Consider the following 19,070-nt stretch of genomic DNA (forward strand, 5'->3'; position numbering starts at 1 on the left):
CTGAAAGCCCACCTTTGTGCTGGCCTGTTCCTTGTTCGAACACAAAATACTGTAATGGTTCATGCAAAGCATTAACACTACCTACCCACGTTAAGTTAAAGTCTAAGTCTGTCAGGCCGGTGTTTATGCCTGTTTCAGAGGTGTGAAGCATAGGATGCCAGTCTATCACGCGGTTAACCCCCAGCATTTTGCCAGTACCCATTTTAAGCTTGGCAGACTGGAGCAATGTGTGGTTAAGCACCTTGCTCAAGGACACAACACGCTGCATCGGCTGGGGCTCAAACTCACAACCTTCAGATCGCTAGTCCAACACCTTAACCACCTGGCCACTCACCACACTACCTACCCACAGGCAATAAGTATTCAATTATGGCCTTGCTAGTTACTTCTCATATCCTATAAGTGAATAAAAGAATATCTAAAGAGACCAACACTTTGTGATAGAAAATATCAAATAAGGAGTCTCAGGTCTAAAGCTGACCACAATGAAACAGTTTAATTCTATTGGGTAAATCTTATTTTGAGAACTTAAAACTATGGTCGTCACCAAAAACAGCCATGCTATTACTTTGGCAAGCTCTTCTGTTAGGAGTTGTAGCACGTAGCACAGTATAGATATGTTACATTTCCAGAAGACCATCATCATTCTTAGAATCACATTGGGTTGTGCTGTGGCAGCCATAGTTAGATTAGGTGGGGTTTCTGATGGCGTTATAATGACCCGTCATTACAAAGGCATCAGAAACACAGCCTCTCAGAGTCAAATAACCAACAATCAAAACTGCAGTTTAAACAGAATTCACTGAGGTGGGCCATTATCACCGGCTGATTTTATTACATGCAGCCTAGCCCAAACCGTAACTGACGATCAAGCATACTGGTATGTGTTACAAGTGTTCTGAAAGCACACAGTATTCCTTCATGAAATAATAAGAGCACCCAATTTTAAGCATTACAACAAATGCCATAAACTTCACAGTACACCAAGATATTTAAAATGTATTTATTTATATTTGACAAAATACATTTGTCTGCAGTTTATTGAAGCCAGTTTCATGCAGATACAAGATGTGAAAAGTTCGATAAGCAGATTAACAACTCAATGTACAGACCAATAAATAAACTTCATAAAATCTGAACTGATGTAAATTACAAACACACACATTACTTAAAACACACATACATATATGAACCACATAATAGTTTGCAGTGCACCAAAATCTAGTTATAAATGTTAAAAGAATGCTAAACTGCCAATAAAAACTTGGACTGAATTAATAATTTGAAAAAAATGAACCAAATCAAGACCATATGAGTGACAGGGTGAACTATTTTCTGAACATTTCAGATTACCTGTTGATGAAACAAAGCATCTGTTTTGCAGTAATTTACACAATTTGTAGTTAACTATTATGGATCAGACCTGCCGAAATGTTGATATTGATCTTTAGCTCACAGTAAAAAAAAAATTACTTCAGGATGCAGGATCTAACTATATGATAAAAAAAATTGTACTGGTAGTACGATGACAGTCTTCACCAACTTGCTGATCCAAGTCAAAAATAAAACATTGATGAAGGGGTCACAACTAGAAAGTTAACCCAGGCTTTCCTCGTTTAGAAGCTCACCGGTACATTTTAGATTTCTCACACTTGCAAGATCCCCACCCTCCCTTAGATCTCCCTCCCAGGTATCTTAGGAATCATTAATGACCCAAAATTGATCAGTTATAGTGCAAAATTTAGTTCATTACTATGCTTTTAAAGGTGAGGGAAGAAATGTTCTACCACTGATATACATGCCTTGTAGACCACTAAAAGTTTTAAAATATAAAAGTTATATCTCTTATCCTGAAACAATGATCTAGGGACATTATGCCCCCATCAAGCTAGTTATAAGGCATTTAATCAACTTGAACTGTTGCTTTATCACAAATTAAAAATCTGCCTGCAGTTTTCTCAGCATCCAAATGACAAGATGCAGCTAAGGACTAGGTCGAAACCAATCGGACATAAAGTAGAAAAATATACTTCAGCAATAGCCACCTTGGTATCATCATTCACTTATAGCAAAGTACATCTGATAATTAAAGCTTTGTTATTTACATTTTTAAAACATACTGCACCAATAGCAATGTTTGCCCGGAAGGAAACAATAGGAACAATTTCTCCGTCTGGTGTTCAAGCAAATTAAAAAAAAAATCTGTAAAACGTAACTTATAGAAACAAGCACATCAGTTTAACTTCTTTGTACAGCAGGGAGTTTTGGTAATAGGCACCACCTGAAAAGTTAATAGCTAGAAGTCATATTCTAGTAGCTATCAGCACATATAACACAGATTCTGATTCATTTATACTGTAGTGAATGACCATTGGGGATAGTGTGAGTAACTTTAATTCTATTTAACCTCTCATGTTGGGTTCACTGCAAAGTCTATGGTAGTTTCGTCCATGGAACAACAGCTCCAGGACTTGCAGACAATTACAGTATCGACTACCAAATGACCAAATAATGAAAGCAATTTGCAGCAGTAAGGAGTCTGAAAGAGCTTAAAATCAGGGCTCCAGATATAAAAATCAGTTACTGATTGCACTGAAACCCCCATTTGCTCCTGGCATTAATCAGGACTCGAAATTGGTTAACACAAAATTGGATCAACATCATATACTGACTCCAGTAGCTTTAAACTTAAGTCATGAAATCCACAACCATGAAGTGTGGAAAATATATTATAAAATCACTTACAAAAAATAGTGGTGCCTCTCATTCTGGGAAGTAAACTGATCATTTATAACATTTCTAAAAGCCCATTGCACTGTCAACGTAAATGAGATATCCGGGGTTTGCAGGACTTTAGATGTGGTCTACTGTAACCATTTAAAAGGTCAAATTTAGAAAACAAGTACAGAAGTATAATACACAATTCAAATGAATTGTAATTATATGGAATACAGTACAGGATGAGTATCAAAATAGACAGACCTCTACCAAAACATTGCAATAATTCCTTAAAGTCAAATTGCCATTCAATACATAAGGCATCTTTACACCATTTCTTTGAGGGTTTTTTTTGGGGGGGGTGGGGAGGAGGGAGAGAGTGACAGTGAAGAGCCATGACTGAGCAACATTTTGTTCCATCCTTGTGGGCCAGTAGTGTTCTTGGGACAGGCTGCTACATGTGTAATTGAAAAGGATGACGACAAGAAAAAATAAGGGAAGTGTGCTGCTTAATGACATTTTGAAAATTATTAATTCTCTCTACAAATTAATTACTTCTTAACCTGTCAGTTTAAAAGCCAAGTTATTCAATTGCATATTTGTCCATCAATTTGATTAAACATTTTAGATTCAAATATTTAATCAGCTACTTTTCAACCTTTTTCTGCATTTTCACTGACAAATTTATTCTCAAGTTAAATGGAGTGCCACAATTGTTTTACTAGTTTGAGTACATGCACATTACCTACAGCTTAATTTACATTGCAATGCCCAGTCATGACACTTGCCAAGGAAGTGTACATTTAACCATGACTCCTCCTGTAAAGCACAGGAAGTGCTTCTCAATACCTTTTACTGTTAAACTGCCAGTTGATATTTATCAACCATGACCAGCAAATTTAACTGGAGGTAAAATCCTTACCCATCAGTTAATATAATCAATCCTTTTTTTGCACTGTACAGTGAACTGGGCCAAAACAGGCCCAAAGTTTGTTTCTTTAGGCAATTATAAATCTAAAGGCAATTCTAACAATAAGCACATCAGAAGAATGACCTTGTATCTGCACAAAACTTCATCTTACACAAGCTAAACATGTATAATACAGTACTTCCAACCTTTGAACCAAAAGCATCACAAGTTAATACACATTGTATCAGAGCAATAAGAAACTCACATTTAATAGAAGCATTTGCAAAGGTGACAATGTTTAGTTCTTTTCATTTACATAGAATAGCTGTACAATGTAATTTCAAACCTGAACTCAGTGGTCTAATTAACCATAAAATACAGATGTGTATACAAGCTTTAAATAATGTGTACATTTCCCACATGTACATTCCCCAACATGTGACAGAAATGTTCAAATTATAACACTGGATGATACTAATAATATATTCATAGTTTTTAAAAAGGCCACCAACAGCTGCATATTGTAAATTCCCAGAAGGATGAACCCTCCTGTGAAGATCTCATATGTACATAATCCTTAAACTGTTTAAAGGGCTATTTTAGTCCTTTTGCATTCTATTCAGCAGCAATACAACTGCACGGTCCATTTTATATAGGATTTTTAAAATAAAAAGACACCTGATGCATTTATAGTAACCTGTTGACCTGATTAAGGTAAACAAAAAAAACACAAAACTGACAGCCTTTTTGGTACCACAGAGAATGTATATACATACACGCACACACGCAATTTCAGTACCCTACCAGAATTGCCTAATTTAGACATTTCAGCCATGGAAAACACTATACAAATCTAGATTTGCTGTGAATTCCATCAGGTTACAGACTATACCACAAGTTTTTAAATGAATCCTTTCCCTGAACTCTATTGTATAAGTGCACTCTATAGAAAAGTACCATTTTGTTTTAAACTTCTGTAGCAGTAGTAGATAGGAGATACAGTATATTTATTGCTCAGCATGCAATGAAAAGATTAAAGGAAAGAGATACTTGTGAACCTATGAGGTTGTAATATTCCTTGAGTGTATAGTTAGAAGCAAAATAATGCTCAAAGTTTGTCCTAAAACTAGCTTTATCTAACATCACAAAATCGTATCAAGAGAACTAGGAAGCTCATGTTTAAAATGCATCTTTCAATTTGCCCCAGTAAGCAGCCTTAATCTGAATCAGGTTTTTCTTTAATTAACTGCTGCTTGGATGGGATAAACACTGATACATTGATCTAGAATTTAGATTCGGGATAGGTGAGCAGGGAGCTGGGGAAGAAAGAGGCAAAATCATTGGAAACCATCAACATTACATACAGTACATAGTACTTTAGAAAGAGACATCCAAAGGCCAATGACCATCTTAAAGTTTTGAATGCAAATCTGAACAGAGAAATTCACTGCTGACAATAAAGGTAAACAAATAAAGTAAAAGGAGGCAGCTGAATTGAATACATTTATCATGTTAAAATAATAAAACAGCATATTGCACGTACAATTAATACTTTCTGAACCATACAGTCTAGCTGATGGTTTTTGTATTAAGCCTTAAAAAGGACAAGCCATGTTCTGCAGTGATTTTAACTACTGTGCAAAGTGAATACTGCATAACAGATATTTTCATCAACACGCAGCTGACTGAGGGGCACTGTTAATGTGACTGAGCAGGAGTGGTAGTTAAATGCATTTCTCAAAATCATATTTGAAACACTACAGGACGTGGCTCAATTGTGATAAGCTGCAAGTGTTCCCTTAAATATGGATGTGATATTTTTTTTGTTCACAAGTTAGTATTTTCTCTCCAAATTTATCACTGAAGAACTTGTAATTGATGAGTACAATCATAAGCTGCACAAACCAGACATCAATGGGTGAAGAAAACCATAGTCAGAATCTTCTCAGTGCTGAAGAAACTTTTGTGACAGCTCCTTGATAGAGCAAGTAGGCTCAGTGTGGGTTCTGTTTTTCTTGCCTCTTGCTCAGAAAGGCATCCTTCATTTTGACAATTTACTTATTACTCGGATTAGTGCACCATTCTCATCTTTCAGCCTTTGGTTGTCTGATTTCAACTCCGTTAAAACCTGCAAAGAAAGGGAACAGCATTTTTATTAAACATACTCTGTTAGAAGGCAGAGTTCTGGTGAAGTGCCCTGAACCTAAATGTTGAATTTCTCACAGATGAAGCCTGACCTGCTGAGTGTTTGCAGTAATTCTGGTACGTTTTGAGAGAGGTATGTACAGTGCCTATAATAAGTATTCACCCACCTTGGAAGCTTTCATGTTTTATTGGTTCACAACGTTCTGTCACAGTGGATTCAGTTTGGCTTTTTTTGACACCAATCATCAGAAAAAGACTTGTGTCAGAGTGCAAACAGATCACTACAAAGTGATCTAAATTAATTACAAATATAAAACACAAACTAATTGACTGCACAAGTGTTCACCCCCTTTAAAATGACAGACCAAATCATCACTGATACAGCCAATTGGTTTCAGAAGTCACATGATTAGTTAAATAGAGATCTGTTTTTGGAGACTTGTGTGCAGTCAAGGTGTTTCCATTGATTGTAGTAAAAATACCCCTGCATCTGGAAGGTTCAACTGCTAGTGAGTCAGTATCCTGGCAAAAACTACATCAAGACAAAAAAAAACTCCAAGCAACTCTGCGAAAAGGTTATTGAAAAGCACAAGTCATTCTAAAAGGCACTGTTCAAAAGAGAACAAAGAATTTCATCAGAAACAAGAGAAAAATCAGCAGATGCTGGAAATCCGAGCAACACATACAAAATGCTGAAGGAACTCAGCAGGCCAGGTAGTGTCTATGGAGTAAAAGTACAGATGACGTTTTGGGCCGAGACCTTCGGCAGGACTGAGAAAAAATTAAGAGGAATAAATTTAAAAGGCAGGAGAGGGGAGAGAGAAACGCAAGGCAATAAGTGGGAAGTTGACTGGTGTAAGAGATACAGGGCTGGAGAAGGGCGAGTCTGACAGGAGAGGACAGATGGCCATGGAAGAAAGGAAGTGGGGAGGGGGGAAGGAGCACCAGAGGGAGGCGATGGGCAGGCAAGGAGATAAGGTGAGAGAGGGAAAAGGGGATGAGGAATGGTTGGGGGGGGGGGGGGGGAGGTGGAATTACTAGAAGTCTGAGAAATCGATGTTCATGTCAGGTTGGAGGCTACCCAGATGGAATACAAGGTGTTGTTCCTCCTGAGTGTGGCTTCATCACGGCAGAGGAGACCATGGATTGACATATCGGAATGGGAATGGGAAGTGGAATTAAAATGGGTGGCCACTGGGAGATCCTGCTTTTCTGGTAGGTGCTCAGCAAAGCAGTGTCCCACTCTACATTGGGTCTCCTCACTGATCTCCCTTCTGGCACTTATCCTTGGAAGGGGAACAAGTGCTACACCTGCCCCTACACCTCCTTCCTCAGTACCATTCAGAGCCCCGAACAATCCTACCAGATGAGGTGACACTTCACCTGTGAGTCGGTTGGGGTCTTATACTGTGGCCTGGCCAGTGCTCCCAGTGTGGCTTCCTGTATAATCGGTGAGACCCAATGAATATTGTTCAAAAGAAATTAATAACAACAACATTTTTCAAATCTATTTCTGTCAAATATAGTCTCAACAATTTTAAGTAGCTATCCTAATAAGACGCTTTGGAGCACTGCCACATTGAGAGAAAACTGGAGGAGGCGGCTCCTTTGGTAGTAGCTCAAGTTCTTATTAGGAATGGCATTTAATCACAAGCAAAAGCACAATGACATACTTCCAGCCCAGTCAAATCCAGCCGTTTCCCTTACCTTCAAATTAGTAAATTGTAAGGCATGTACAAAGTTTGGGTAATGTAAATGATCAATTAAAAAGCAATGTATATGCAACTAATTAAAAAACAAGCTATAGCTCACTATTGAAAAAAATCTGCGCAAGCACTGTGAAATAAATTCAGTTCCAGGAGGCTACACTTTAAAAAGGCAGGATGATACAGTAGCAACAAGAGGGCACAGATCATTTTGCTACAGCACCATATACTTCAGATAATTATAGCATTTAACTTCAACAGCTAGAAATAAATTTAGTTTAAAATTACTTTGGATTCAAAATGACAATCCTCTCTTTAGTTATAAAGTTCATCCAAGTGTAGAGTACAATAGATGAATTATAGCCAATGAAATAGTAAAGATGCAAAGTACTGCAGAAATAACAACTGAGATGAACATTTAGTGGGGGGGAAACTGCAGCAGCTTTATTTATAAAAGCATTATTGCAGCCAACGGGTAAGATGAAAGAGGGTTCACACTGTGGTGTGGATCATGGAAGTCTTTCAAAAGAATACCCAAATCAAATAGCAAAAGACATACAGCTAACCATTCAAGCCAGTAATCTTTCATTCTTTTCCACCACTCTTCCAATTCCCTCGTCCTTTTATCATTTTCACTGTGGACACCCACAACCCAGATTCTGTTCCTCAAGCAGGACAGTGTCTTTAAATGGAGGAACCAATTCTCCTAGCACACACCCCCTTCTGGCTGAGAATTCTCACTTCATAAAGCTTTTCCTCCAATTGCACTTTATTCAGTTAAGAGCTGTTATTGGAGCTTGCATTTCTCCAAACATGCCTGCAAATGAGGGACATCAGAAAATTTTCATAATTTAATGCAAGTCATTTCTCATTCCTCATTTCTTTTTCAGTAGGTTAATATATTATTGTTTGTTCCAGAGGGACCTGGGGTGCAAGTGCACAGTTTGCTAAAACCACCCACCCAAGTAGGTAGGGTGATGAAGGCATTGAGCATGCTGCCCTTCAGCAGACAGGGCACTGAGCTTAGGAGCAGGGTTGTTATGAGGCAGTTTTGCAGTTCATTGATTATACCACACTTGGAGTATTGGGTACAGTTCTGGTCACCTGATTATAGGAAAGACATTATCAATCTGGAGAAAGAGGATGCAGAAGATGCTTATGAGGATGTTGCCTGGACTAAAGAGTCTGAACCAGGAGAAATAAGCCATGCTTTATAGCTTGCAAAATAGGAGAAAGAAAGGTGATTTCATAGAAGTTTATAAAGTCATGAGCGATATGCATAACATGAATGGTCATAGTCTTTTCCTCAGGGTTAGGGAGTCCAAAGCTAGTAGAAACAAATACAAGAGGGGAAAAGTTTAAAAGGTTTAAAATCTTCTTTATAAAAGGTGGTAAGTACCTGGAATGAGCCACCGGAGAAAGTGGTTGAGGTGAGTTCAAGTGCAACATTTAAGAGGCATTCTGATAGGTACATACATGGAGGTAAGGGCTTGGAGGGCTAAGGACTGAACACAGGCAACTAGGACCAGCAGGGAGGATGTTGTAGTCAGCATGGACTAGTTGAGCCAAAAGGCCTGTTACTTCTCTGCAAATTTTCACTTTCTTTTACCAAGGAGATTTCCTTCCACCATTTCAAGGCAGCATTCACAGAAAGGTCACCAACTTCTGCATTATTTTGACTAAACCTCTTCTCAGTGTACTTCGAGAACTGACGTAAACTTCATTCTTCCATGTTTTCCGCTTCTTTAGCAACAACTCTGACCTTCCACCTACCAATGAGGGTTCCTTTTCCTCAATCAGCATTCTGCCACAATAGTTCATTGGGCCTTCCACCATTCAGTTTAAATTCCTGCCTTTGTGCTGACTCTCTCCATGACTTTATGACACTTTGGAAGTGCAATAAAGCTCCACTCCCCTTCCTCCACTCTCTCTGAGTGAGAGCAAGGAAGGAGAGAAGTGCAAATACAATACTATTATACTCCCTAATAAATACTAATAAGTAAACTGATCTTGAGATAATGTAAATAACATGATCCTAACACCATATTTGAGTTAGCATCATGAGATAGAAGCACCTAGCTTCTTTTTGCATGTCTTATTGTAATCTATAGTTTTTTTTGTATTGCAATCTACTGCTTCAGCAATACAACACAATTCACGACATATGCCAGTGATATTAAACCAGATTCTAAGCTCCAAATCAAACTATGCACCTCAATGTTATTAAAAACACTGATGTGATTACAATTGTTCACCAATAATGAGTTCAAAATCCTTAGGCAATTATATTAAATCTGCCACAATGCAGAGTAAAGGAGTGCAACTATTTCTTGGGTCAATCCCTTCCTGCCAAAGAAACTAATTGAAATAGAAACCAATACAACAACAACAAAAGAAAACAGTTCATGTCAGGATAGATTTGCTATTACAAAGACTTACTTTTACCTAACCTTACACTGGAGCTTACTCTTGCAAATTACAGGTGCTGGTTGATATTACTGCCCCCTCAAATTATGTTCTGTACTTAATGAAGCAGGAGAGTTGTAATAGAAGTATACAGTAGTATGCAACAGTCTTATGCCAAAACTTTTACCCAATACTGTGGTAATTTTATGTATTGTACTGTACTGCTGCAAATAAAAAACAAATTTCATGATATACATGAGTGATGATAAACGAGATTCTGACATTTCTCTCTATTGTGGACTGAGAAGGGAAAGGTGGCAGGGCGAGGGGGATCACGGTTGGGAAAAGGGGAAGGAGGATGGAGATCATGGCTGGGGAAGGGGGAAGGGAAAGGGGAGGGAGCCAGAAGCACTTGAGAGGCATTCTGTAACAATCAATAAACCAATTGCTGGAAACAAATTACCCTGCCTGGTGTCTCAAGCTGGGTATGTCTGCATCTGCCCCCCACCCCCAGGCACACCTTCTCTGCCACCTGTCCCACAGCCCTCTCACAGTGCTCCACCCTTGATATTTTCAACAACCTTTGTTCCAGTCAGATTTATAAACTCACACTCCAACCCATGTTGACAAATAAAATACTGTGCAAGAATCTTAGGCAACCTAGCTATATAAGGCTTCTGAACAGCAATTTCAGAATCCTTTGGCCTTGACTGTATGCTTCTGTTACACTTAAGGCATTCTAAGGGGCAAGAGGTAATCACACCTCAGGGCATTTTAAATGTTGATGGGGATAAAGTGAGGAGAAGAATCAGGAAGTCATGAGGGAAATAGGAAATCAGTCACCACTAGTTCAAAGGAAGGCACTGTGGGGTGACAGACTATGGTCTGGAGCTTAAGTGATTGGGTTAGATATTATATCAGAAAAGAAAACAGCTTGTAAGTTGGAGGACAATGCAAAAAACTGCAACTAAATCCTAAGTAGAGGATGTACTGTTGGTAAGAACAGCACATTATACAATACAAGATTAAATTTTTTAAGGTAAGTGTAGATGAGCTTCATTTTAAATCTAAAATGTCATTGAAGTGAAAACTGACTGAGAAATCACATACAAATCAACTAAGTAGCCTGAGTGGCTGTAGAGATTATGAACACGCCAATGGACTGTCTATTTGTGAATGTATAAACATCAGTAAGTTAGTGGATATAGAAGAATAATTAAAAATCCTATACCAGTACAGGAAAGCATAGTACAAGGTACAATACTACACCTGGATGATCAACACTCAAAGTCAGAGTTTAACTAGTTCTCAAATCTCCCCCAATTCTGCAAAATGCTGAGTACTGACAAAGAAAAAATATTGTAATTTACTTCTGTAAGGCATATATTCTGTAGGCAGCACAAGAATGAGATCCATGATAAAGTAAACATAAATATTTGAAGGTGGACAGATTACGCTGCTTGCATTGAACATTGCTGCATCTGATGTGGGAATGTTGTTATTGCCATTCAATATGGGAAAAAAAATTGTTTATTTCCAGCACTAGAAATCCACAGCTGAGTAACAAGAACCTTGTTTGGAAATAGGACCTCTAAACTATAGATAAATACTTCAACTAAGTTGAAATTTGCAACATAATAAAAGATTCTAAAGTTCAATCGATAAAATGCACAGAATAAATTGTAACCCTGCATAGATTTAAAGATTTCTCATTAAATTTAAAAATTTTAAAAAGAATCCATAACATTCTGCTGTAAACTTCAAAGCAGTGAAAATGAAACTGACACAATGGATGCAGATGTTCCCACAACCTACACCACACTTTTGGATCAGATTCTGAATATTTTGAACCCTGATCAGATTCTGTTTTACTTCCTCTTTTTAATGATAGTTACTGAAAATTATGATGTGGCCCAGTGGGTTATTCCTCAGTATCACACATGAAATGAGTAAACCAAGAAAGAAATCTGTGAAACCACCAAGATACCAAACATCCTCCCCACAAAATTCTTATTTTTTAAGAATTTATGACGAAATACTGTAGTATGTTTTTACATACATTGATGAGCTCTGTTCAAAATAAGCTCCAGTATAATAAAGTGAAAAGGAATGCAAGCTGGAGCTATTTATAAGAGAAACTTCTGGTAAATAAAATCCCCATGTTACAAATAAGGATTTGAGATAGGGCATGAAACTAGATCAACTTGTGTGTGATTCATCCACATTGCAATACAACTACTAATTAAAGTTCTGGACCCTGCTTAATCTTATTTTACTCTTTTCATAGTCTGATCTCTAAATTCTGCAGCCCTAATAACTTTAACTGACTTGTCCAAAGGGTGGCAGGTCTGGAGTATGATGACCCAGACAATGTTTTAATTAAAGGTTAAGGATGCAATTCACTAAATAATCCACATATTTTTTGTGGGCATATCAAATGTTCTGCAATTAAACAGTGAAAAATACACAAAATATTGGAGGAACTCAGCAGGTCAGGCAGCATCTATTGAAATGAATAAACAGTCACTGCTTCAGACCGCGACCCTTCTTCAGGACTAGAAATGACGGGTGAAGAGGCCAGAATAAAAATGTTGGGGGAGGGGAAGGAGGATTAGCTAGATGATGATAGGTAAAGCCAGGTGGGTGGAAAAAGTAAAAGGCTGGAGAAGGAGGAGTCTAACAGGAGTGGAGAGTGAACTAAGGGAGAAAGGGAAGGAGGGACACCAGGGGAGGTGATGGGCAGGTGAGGAGAAGAGGTAAGAGGCCAGAGTGGGGAATAGAAGATGGAAGAGGGGAGGGAATATTTTCTTTAAACTGAAAGGACTGATCTATATTCATGCAATCAGGTTGGAGGCTACCCAGACGGAATATGAGGTTTTGGTTCTCGACCCTGAGAGTGGCCTCACCTTGGCAAAAGAGGAGGCCATGAACCAACATGTCGGAACGTGAATGGGGAAAGGAATTAAAATGACTGGCCTCCAGGAAATTCTGCTCTTGGTGGATGGAGTGGAGGTGCTCGACAAAGCAGTCCCTCAGATTACATTGAGTTTCACCAATGTAGAGGAGATCACATCAGGAGCACTGGATACAGCAGATGACCCCTAACAGATTTGCAGGTGAAATGTTGCCACACCTGGAAGGACTGTTTGGGGCCCTGCATGCAGGTAAGGGGAGAGGTAAATGGACAGGTATAGAATTTTGATCATTTGCAGGAGTATGTGCCAGGAGGGGGATTACTGGGGAGGGATGAATGGACAAGGGAATCACAAAGGGAGCAATCCCTGTGGAAAGCATGGTAGGGAGGAGGTTAAGATATATTTGGTGGTAGCATCCCATTGAAGATGGCAGAAGATGCAGAGAATGATGTGTTGATTGTGGAGGCTCATGGTGAGGTATGTGAGGACAAGAGGAGCTCTATCCCTGTTAAGGAGGCAGAATGATCGGGTGAGTGCGGATACCCAGGAAATGGACTATGACTGAGGGCTGACAATATTGGAGGAAGAGAAACCCTGTTTTTTGTTCCGATGTCCTGGAAAGGAAAGCCTCATCCTGGGAAGAAATATGACAGAGACAAAGAAACTGAGAAAAAGGAATAGCATTTTTTCAGGAGACAAGGTGGGAGGAAATTTAGTCACGAGGTAGGAACTGGTAGGTTTATAAAATATGTCAGTAGACAGTTGGTCTCCAGAGATGGAGAGAGGAATCAAGAAAGGGAAGAGAGGTGTCAGAAATGGTCCAAGTGCATTTAAGGGCAGTTAAGTTTGAGGCAAAGTCGATTGAATTGACTAGCTTAGCATAGGTGCATGAAGCAGTACCGAAGCATTCATTAATGTAGTGCATGAAGTTTTGGGGAGCATTACCATGGAAGGCTTGAAACATGGACTATTCTACGTAGCCAATGAAAAGACAGGCATACCTGGAGAAAGTGAGAGGAGCTAAAGGAGAAATTGTTAAGGATCATGTCTGTCTGTCTGTTTTAAGGCCTTCTTGATGGGGGGGGGGGGGATACAAGTGTAGTGACTAGACATCCATGGTGAAAAAGAGGTAGTCAGGGCCAGGGAATTGAAAGATGTTGAGGAGATTGAGAGCAAGTGATGTATCCCAGATGCAAGTAGGAAAAGACTGAACCAAGGGGGATAAAATGGAGTAGAGGCATGCGGATCCGAATTTAGTGGGGCAGGAGCAGGCAAAGATAATGGGCCTACCCATATAGTCTGGTTAATACTGAAATACTGAAAGGTTTTTACATATACAAAAAAAATTGCTGAATTGTTAATTTCTAAAATAAGATAATTAACCTTTCCATATCCATGTTATATAAAATATTACAATTATAAAGCTTCTTAGATACTGAGATCCTGATTTAATACCAACAAGTTCATCAATTCTCCTGTCTACTCAATCTTTACTGTTACAATACCATAATGGGGCTCTAAAGCTGAAGCCTGACTGTAGTCAATGCTGGAAGCACCAGAATTAACACCACAGACTGCAAGATCCTTGTGGGAAGCTTTCAAGATCAATGGTCAGTGTTGTCACTTTGTCAAAGGCAACAAAACTGTCATCATTACCAAGAAACATTCATCATGCTTTTAATGACAATCTGCATAGTGGCACTGCAGACTAATGCACTGTCCCGACTTTTGACTGGGTAGAAAGTCCTACTGTTTTAATTACCAAAAGCTCCTAAAGAATGAAAAACTACTAAAGTATGAATTCTTGTAAAGCATTCAATAATAGACAATGAGGGTGATGGGGTGAAGATACGTCTCTACCAAAGGAGGTGTAAGGTTAGCCTGCAGGTCACCCCCTTGGGGAAGGTGTAACACCCGCTTAACAACCCCCCCCCCCCAAAAAAAAATCAGGGTCATAGGAGCATGTGGTGGATGGTCATAGGAGCAGCTAGTGCATTTCATAAGCCCTGGTTATGTGATCACTGACAACAGTCAACCAATCCTTGAAGAGGACTTACTGATATTGGCTGGTGTCACCCACCTTTTAAAGATGCTGCCCAGAGGGCTGCAATGGCAAACTACTTCTGTAAAATAATTTGCCAAGAACAATCATGTTCATGGATAAGACCATGATCTCCCATGTCATAGGAAAAGGCACATATTGATGAATAGAGAATGAAGAAATGGCCATAGTTATCCTAGCTATGAATAATTTAATATTCATCAATCCAAATAGGTTGGGCAATGAGACTGGTGAGCTACAGGTACAGGCAGATGGAAGGACAGCTGTATAACCATTACAGAAACATAGTTGAAAGGACAGTGAAATGGTTCGGTAAAAAATGAAGTGGGGACTGAAGAGTCACAGACCAATTAAAAAAAAAATTCATATCTAAAGAACAGATTATGTGCTAGTAAGGTGAATAAATGAAATGATCCAAGTTGAAATGAGGGGCTAAAGAGTCCATTGGATTTCCAGAGGGTATCAGAGACCTACCAGGAGCTCACAGTGTAATAGAAGAATAAACATGCAGACAAATTACTGAACTGCAAGGCAGGGAGGGGTGAGGGAACTGGTTGATGGCATAGGTTCAAGCTAATTAGCAAATGGAATAGTTGAGGTGGGAATGTAATGCTTGAGAAAAGATAATTGGTCTCTAGGGCTCAATGCCGAGAAGGGTAGAAGAAAGGAAAACTCTAGTCCCATACTAAGATAACCATGGGCTAGACAGATAACTTAATTTGGATGGCATTCTATTCTTTAAACTTTCCACGATTTAAAGACAAGAGAGATCTTAGGTGGTCAGTAAAAAGGACAAGGAGGCAGAATTTTTTAAACTTTGGTTGGAAAATTAGTGTTAACTGTTATGATTTCACTGCAATCTAAAAACTACAATCAGCATACATCATGACAGATGTTTCTTTTAAGTGCACATCTACAGTGGAGTTGCAAAGTAAACAAGAGATCAGACTTAACCTTCTTTCAAACAACACATGCAAAGTGAAAATGCAAGGAACAGCAGATAGACAGAAACACTGGTTTGCATACAGGAAGAGTTGGGCAATGAGGGACGGGGGAATTGAAGGTTGCAAGTTCAATTTCAAGCTGCCCTGCGGCATTGTCAAATGACTTGGTTAAAGGCCTATTTTCAGCTAGCTGAAGCTCAATTAATTGCCTTAGAACAAGCATCAGCTTTATCAGGAATATTCTACAGAGACCAGAATATGGAATAATGAAGACAAAACAAAAATATGCTGAGCAATTTAAAACAAGAGGGAACGGCAAACGTTAAGTATTTTAAACTGAGATTTCTTATATATTTAGACATCAAAATGGTTGTGTGATGCGCCTAGTGTGGCAGAGTAGTAGGTAGGTAGTGCTTTCCGCTTTCACTTATCCTCCACCGCTGGCTTGTGGAGAAGGAGAGCTGAGTGTGCACATGTCCTGGTGCTCGTGAACTAGATCCCCAGCTATGGGCAAATAGTCCTACTACCTTATGGGTAGCCTTGGGAGAGACGAAGGCTACAGGAGTAAACCCACACAGCAAATCTGAAGTGAAGGCCCCCAAGGCAGCTGGATGACATTGAACATCCTTCCGGCAGCTCCTGCAGCCAAGCTAGTCCCATACGTATTGCTTAATAAGGTTTCCTTTGGACTACACTGGTGAAGCCGAGAGGGGGAGCTTTTTGACTGGGGACCTCAGGATGTCCATAGCTTTGGTCTATGCTTGTGACGATCATCATCGCCTGCTATCCTTTAAATCAGATGGATGCCAACCACAACCAATATTAAAACAAAAAAGTAATTCTGTAAAATAAAGAGCGGCCTAAAAAATAGCGGAATGTTCCACAAAGAATTGCATTTCCAGCAGGACAGTTGTATCTAGCTGAAGGGTTCAGAACAAGGGATCACAATCTCAAGAAACTGTGCAAACAATGCAGGACTGAGGTAAGGCGAAACTTCCTCACTGTTAGGATAGCAGGACTGTGAAATTCTCTACTGAAAGACAGGGCAAGTTGCTGAATATATCTTGGAAGGAAATTAATAGATTTTAAAAGGCATCAAGCATTACTGCAAGTGAACAAGAATATAGTATTAAAATAGATGACTAACCATAATTATACTAAATGGTGAAGCAGGGTCAAAGAGCTGTAGGCCTCCTCCAGTAAGAACTGGAGAAAGGACACAGCTAGTGTACTTTAAATGCAGAGGCAAAGGAAATGCCTGTGATAGATCGGAGCCCAGTTAACACAGGGCTATCGAGGAGAGAATGAAAGAAAGCAAACTACCATGGTGGAACTGTGACAGGAATCCGTGGCTAGTAATCTGAAGCAAAAAGACAATATTGAAAACACCCAGCAGATCAGGCTGAAAAAAAATAGTAAAAGTGCTAAAATCCAGAAAAGCAAAATTCTGGAAATACTCGAATCACACGAGAAATAGGTAAACTGACAGGTTGAAACAAAAAAAAAGAAATTGCAGTAGGTGTACCAGTTAGACTCCTTTCATGCTTGCTTGCTTGTGTAATGCTCTGCCATCAGCAAAGATAGGGGACACATCCAACAGGCTTGACTATACCAGCTGATAAAAAAGTAAATCTGAACCAAAATGATGACAGGCAGAAGCAGCCAGCTCTCGTACAGATAGTACTTCTGAAGGACAACTAACCTGAAACGTTGACCCTTGCCTTGTTTCTACAGATGTTGCCTGAACTTCAGGGCGTTTCTAGCAAATGCAATTTGTTCTGTTAATATTGTTAATCATAATTCCGACATACACAGATACTTGTATTTCTCGATAGCTAATGGCTGTCAGAGACAAAAATCAGGCAGATTCTGTTGTTCTGATAAGTAAACTAAGATGCATAGTGGTCAAGTTCAGAAAGATTACTATGGGAACACAAAATAAAACAAAAGCAAAGTTGACTTTGAAAGCATTTTAAAAATACATTTTAAGCCCAACTGTATGGATTTTATGTTTTCCTATTAATTAAACTGTCACAGTAGTGGATTATTATTTTTCATGACAAATCTTACTATTTTCAACCAAGTGGGCAAGCTCCAGAAAAAAAACACAGATTAAGCAAATATAATCGCAGGACTCCTTAAGGTTCAAAGGTTCATTTGTTATCAAAGCATGTATCCCTAATACATCCCTGAAATCTGAATTCCCCAGAGAGCAATTAAACAAAGGAAGAACATGAAAGTCATTCAGAGAGAACCATCAAACCCAGCCACACCCCCCCCCCCCCAAGTACAAAAAAGAAAAGCATCCTGATCAAAGTGTTTGCACTGACATAAAGAAGGAAATTTTCCTTATGGGAAGGTGTGTCAGGTTATTCAAAAATTATAAAAAGGGGTACAAGACAGTCATGTGAGTGGTGTATCAACTGACTTGAGGGTTATTTCAAGCTGAAATGCCTGAAATAGTAAGTTAGGCAGGAAATTGGAATGAACATTAAGTTGTCACACTTCATTACATGACTTTTCTCTTGCCCAGCATGAAGGCTGCTCAAGCTCTTAATGAAACTGGAGAAGCATATCATTACAGAGGGCTAAAATTAAATGATCATGAACTTTGGCCTTGACACATAGTTCCATCATGGGATGTGCAACCAATACTTCCAAGCCAGACAATTTATAAGACTTTAATCTGAACTGTTTTGGCTTTAATGCAATATTCAGTATGATGAGTAGGAAACAAAGCCAAGAATTAATAATACCTACCACTGCTTTTAAGGATCAGTAAAAAGGAATTTCTCACATCTTTTTAATAAAAGAGGAAGCTTTGCTTTTAAGTTGAATGTTCTTCTGCCCCTGTTCACTATCAGCCCTTAATAAGAGGCTAAATTACGTAAAAGCAATTGGCGTCAAATGGGAAATGTTACCTTGGTCATTTAGGGGATTAAGGTGTGTGTATTGGGATATTCAATTATGCAAGACTACTGAAGAGAAATCACATCATACCTTTAATTCTTCCTCCATTTCGGAAACTTTCCTCTCTAAAGCACGTTTTTCCTGAAATAGATTCATTGTACTCTATATTAGAATAAGGAATGTAGACAAGTATCTCTAGTTGTAACATTTTAAAATCAAACCACAAAAAGGCATGATAGGTGACCTATTACAGCAATAGGTCACTATAGCTGCTTACGGAAGGCAGTTGGAAAGAATAAGATCTTTCCTGATCTTTATTTTCATCATATCCTAACTTTACAGATATGCAATCTG

The 19,070-nt window shown here is 38.8% G+C and overlaps 1 protein-coding gene across 3 annotated transcripts in view; it reads right to left on the minus strand.

Moving 5' to 3' along the window:
• Positions 1 to 995: 995 nt before the first annotated feature.
• Positions 996 to 19,070, minus strand: part of LOC132381198 (protein phosphatase 1 regulatory subunit 12B-like) — a 221,291-nt gene continuing 203,216 nt past the window's right edge. For 2 of the 3 annotated variants that reach the window (XM_059950490.1, XM_059950492.1), the window contains 2 exons: positions 18,807 to 18,857; positions 996 to 5,756 (listed from right to left, as the gene is read on the minus strand). In XM_059950490.1, the coding sequence (XP_059806473.1) occupies positions 5,670 to 5,756; positions 18,807 to 18,857 (138 nt within the window). In that variant the 3' untranslated portion in view covers positions 996 to 5,669. Of the gene's footprint in view, positions 5,757 to 17,508; positions 17,566 to 18,806; positions 18,858 to 19,070 lie in introns of all 3 variants that reach the window. The other variant, XM_059950489.1, reaches the window with a different exon arrangement.

This window comes from Hypanus sabinus, chromosome 25, assembly GCF_030144855.1.
Source record: "Hypanus sabinus isolate sHypSab1 chromosome 25, sHypSab1.hap1, whole genome shotgun sequence".
Lineage (NCBI taxonomy): Eukaryota > Metazoa > Chordata > Chondrichthyes > Myliobatiformes > Dasyatidae > Hypanus > Hypanus sabinus.